The 2682-nt window shown below is 43.4% G+C and overlaps 1 protein-coding gene across 1 annotated transcript; it reads right to left on the bottom strand.

The window, feature by feature from the left end:
• Positions 1 to 403: 403 nt before the first annotated feature.
• LOC130551156 (ras-specific guanine nucleotide-releasing factor 2-like) lies at positions 404 to 2603 on the bottom strand. The gene is made up of 5 exons (XM_057328704.1): positions 2544 to 2603; positions 1653 to 2056; positions 1294 to 1419; positions 817 to 906; positions 404 to 715 (listed from the first exon to the last, which is right to left on the bottom strand). Exons 2-5 carry the CDS (start codon positions 1888 to 1890, stop codon positions 543 to 545), a joined length of 627 nt encoding a protein of 208 aa, XP_057184687.1. The 5' UTR covers positions 1891 to 2056; positions 2544 to 2603; the 3' UTR covers positions 404 to 542.
• Between the last annotated feature and the right edge of the window lie 79 nt (positions 2604 to 2682).

Raw genomic sequence — 2682 nt, forward strand, 5'->3', positions numbered from 1 at the left:
TACATTTCAATTTTGGATTTTAAAGACATTTTTATTTATTACAAACAATAAACAGCAAAAAAAGTCTGAAGTAAATATATTTTTACAGTAACTAAATAAAGAGCTTTTTTAACTCTTTCCCTCTCTGCGTTTGAAAACGATACCAGCTACAACAAGCGTTTTTGATCATATTCACAAAATTGGCCGCTTGAATATTTTCTTCTATGAACATATGAATATACATCATCAAAAGAAAAAAAACCTTTTAATCAAGACGTATATAGGTGTTTCATAAAAAACACAATTTTGAAAAGGCTGAGAAAATCGTGTTTCTGTCGAAGACTTTGTTCAGATCGGATTCAAAACGATGGTCAAAACAGACAGAACATCTGCTTGTGTTTCGAGTTACCATACTCTTTCAAAATAACCGTGAAATAACAATGAAAATGATAGGCAGAAGAACACAATCTTGTCTATGCTGGAGAAAGAGTTAAAGAGACGATGACACGGGTCTTGCGGTTCTTATAATTTTGTTCCTTTTGCATGACGTGTTAAGGTCATGACTAACAAATCAGCCGGGAGCAGGCGAAACAACAGGACAGACTGGAGATGAAGAAAGTCACACAAACCTGCGAGTGTTTGGAAACCCAGTGACGCAGAACATTGAGCACTCGGTTGGATGCGGCCCTGCGGATGAGGAACTCTTTGTCGTATGTTTTCTCCGAGTTGCCGAATCCTGAATGAGATCAAGAGAATTGTGTGAGATGATCTCCACCTCACAGCTTTATCATAACTGAAGGCCGTGAAGCCGTCTTGAGGGCATCAGTGTCGTCTGACCTTGTGGGCTGCCGTGTCCAGCCGCGGCCGTGGCGATGGCGAACGCGGAGGCCGGAGAGACGGAACAGCGGGAGCTGTCGGGAGACTGACCTATTCGAACGCAAGCAGATAAATGAGACGACAAACAACACAGAGGTGAAAAAACAGTCGTGTACTGTATAAAAAGCTGTCGGTGAGGATGGGATCATTTCTTGTCTTTAGAAATCGCTTGACACAGCCACTGAAAATGAAAAATCATGTGATTGTATTCTCAACAAATTATTTCCAATGAAACGTTAATAAATAACTTTATTTCAGCGCAGATGAATGACAGCGTGAACTATGCCATAGACATGTACATACAGAAGTCTTACGGGAGCAGATCACATAAAACAGTTTTTTTTTTTTTGATGCAGGAAACCTGGAGTAACATTAAAGGTGGATTGTTGAATATTAAAGTCGATGTGTTGAATATATTCAAGGCTTCTGTGATGGTACCTGCAGGCTGTCTGTAGCGCAGGTGTCGTGGGGTGGATGGAGATCGGCAGGGCGACAGATCTCCAGTCTCACTCGACACGGGCGTCTCGGGAATGAACTTGTCCATTGACACTGACTCCAGAACAGCTGTCAGGACCATCAGACAATCTCAATGCCGTTTTGCTTTGGATCATTATGACTAAACACAGAGGGACGCGAATCCTCTCGTGGAGTTTTTACGATTAACTGCACCGTATACGACACAAACAATGACGACACGTACCGTAATGAGTAAATACATTCATATTCTTCTGAGGGGGGGTGAGTATGATGTGAAAGCAGAACAGATCTGACAATCTAGAGAGCGGTCTCCATCTCACCTCGCCGAATGCTCCTGCGCAGTTTCCCACAAAAGGCGTCTATACGCGGCAGCTCCCCGCCCTCTTCGGGAGCCGAGGGTGCGAGTTCGGGTGAGCCGGGGCCCCGGCTGAGGTCCAGAGGGGCTTTGGTGCAGGTGGGTGGCGGGGAGGAGACGAGGGGGTTGTAGGTGGACGTCGGGCTGCCGGCCGCAGACGAAGTGGCCGTCGACAGGTCCAAAGCTCCGCTCCTACAGCCCATGGCAGAACTGAGGGACAGTTTGCGGGTTTGGATGGGGGAAGCGGCGCGGGACGTGATGGATACGGGCGGGGGGGAGGAGAACTTGCGGGACAGCCGCGGGGATTTGTTATTTAGGTGCTCTCCGCTCCAGGGGCCCTGGTTTGTGGCGAAGAAAAGTTCAAGGGACCTGAAGCATCCAAGTAAGACAGAAACGTGTTAGTAAATGCACATCATCTAACAACTACCAATGTGTGTTCACAAGAAAGAACACGTTAACTTTAAAGGTGCAATCTGTAACTTTTAGTGGAATCTGTGTTAAAAATCTGTGTTTCTTTACCTTACACTGATTCACAACAGTAAGCTTATAATAACGATTTATCATTTGATCTGTCGTGTCAGATTTTGTGGGACGTCAACACAGGTAAGGATAAGTACATGTACTGTACTGTATACATCTATCTTTTGAATAATTTGTGATGTAGCCAACACATTTTTTTACTGTTTATCAAGTCACACATTTTCCTACCTATTTATATTTTTTGTTGATTGTCTTTTAAGAGATTGATGTAATTATATACAATGGCAAAAAATCGCTTTCTTGCTCTCTGAACTCTCTGTAAGTCGCCTTGGATAAAAGCATCTGCTAAATGTAAATGTATAAAAAAAGTACGTACAGTAACCTGCAATTCCATGTTTTGAACAGAGGTGGCAATAGAGAGGCAAAAGATACATCACTGCAGCTTTAAGATAAAAAAAGCCTGAGGACTTCATTCCTGAAATATGATTTCCTTATACGGTACGATTAAGTTTCTT

This window comes from Triplophysa rosa, unplaced genomic scaffold, assembly GCF_024868665.1.
Source record: "Triplophysa rosa unplaced genomic scaffold, Trosa_1v2 scaffold708, whole genome shotgun sequence".
Lineage (NCBI taxonomy): Eukaryota > Metazoa > Chordata > Actinopteri > Cypriniformes > Nemacheilidae > Triplophysa > Triplophysa rosa.

Excerpts from the sequence above, each read along its gene's own strand:
- LOC130551156 (XM_057328704.1), bottom strand. The coding sequence starts at position 1,890 with ATGGGCTGTAGGAGCGGAGCTTTGGACCTGTCGACGGCCACTTCGTCT. Across the intron at positions 1,420-1,652 it reads GCGCAGGAGCATTCGGCGAG|CTGTTCTGGAGTCAGTGTCA; the intron begins GTGAGATGGAGA and ends TGGTCCTGACAG. Across the intron at positions 716-816 it reads TGGACACGGCAGCCCACAAG|GATTCGGCAACTCGGAGAAA; the intron begins GTCAGACGACAC and ends GATCTCATTCAG.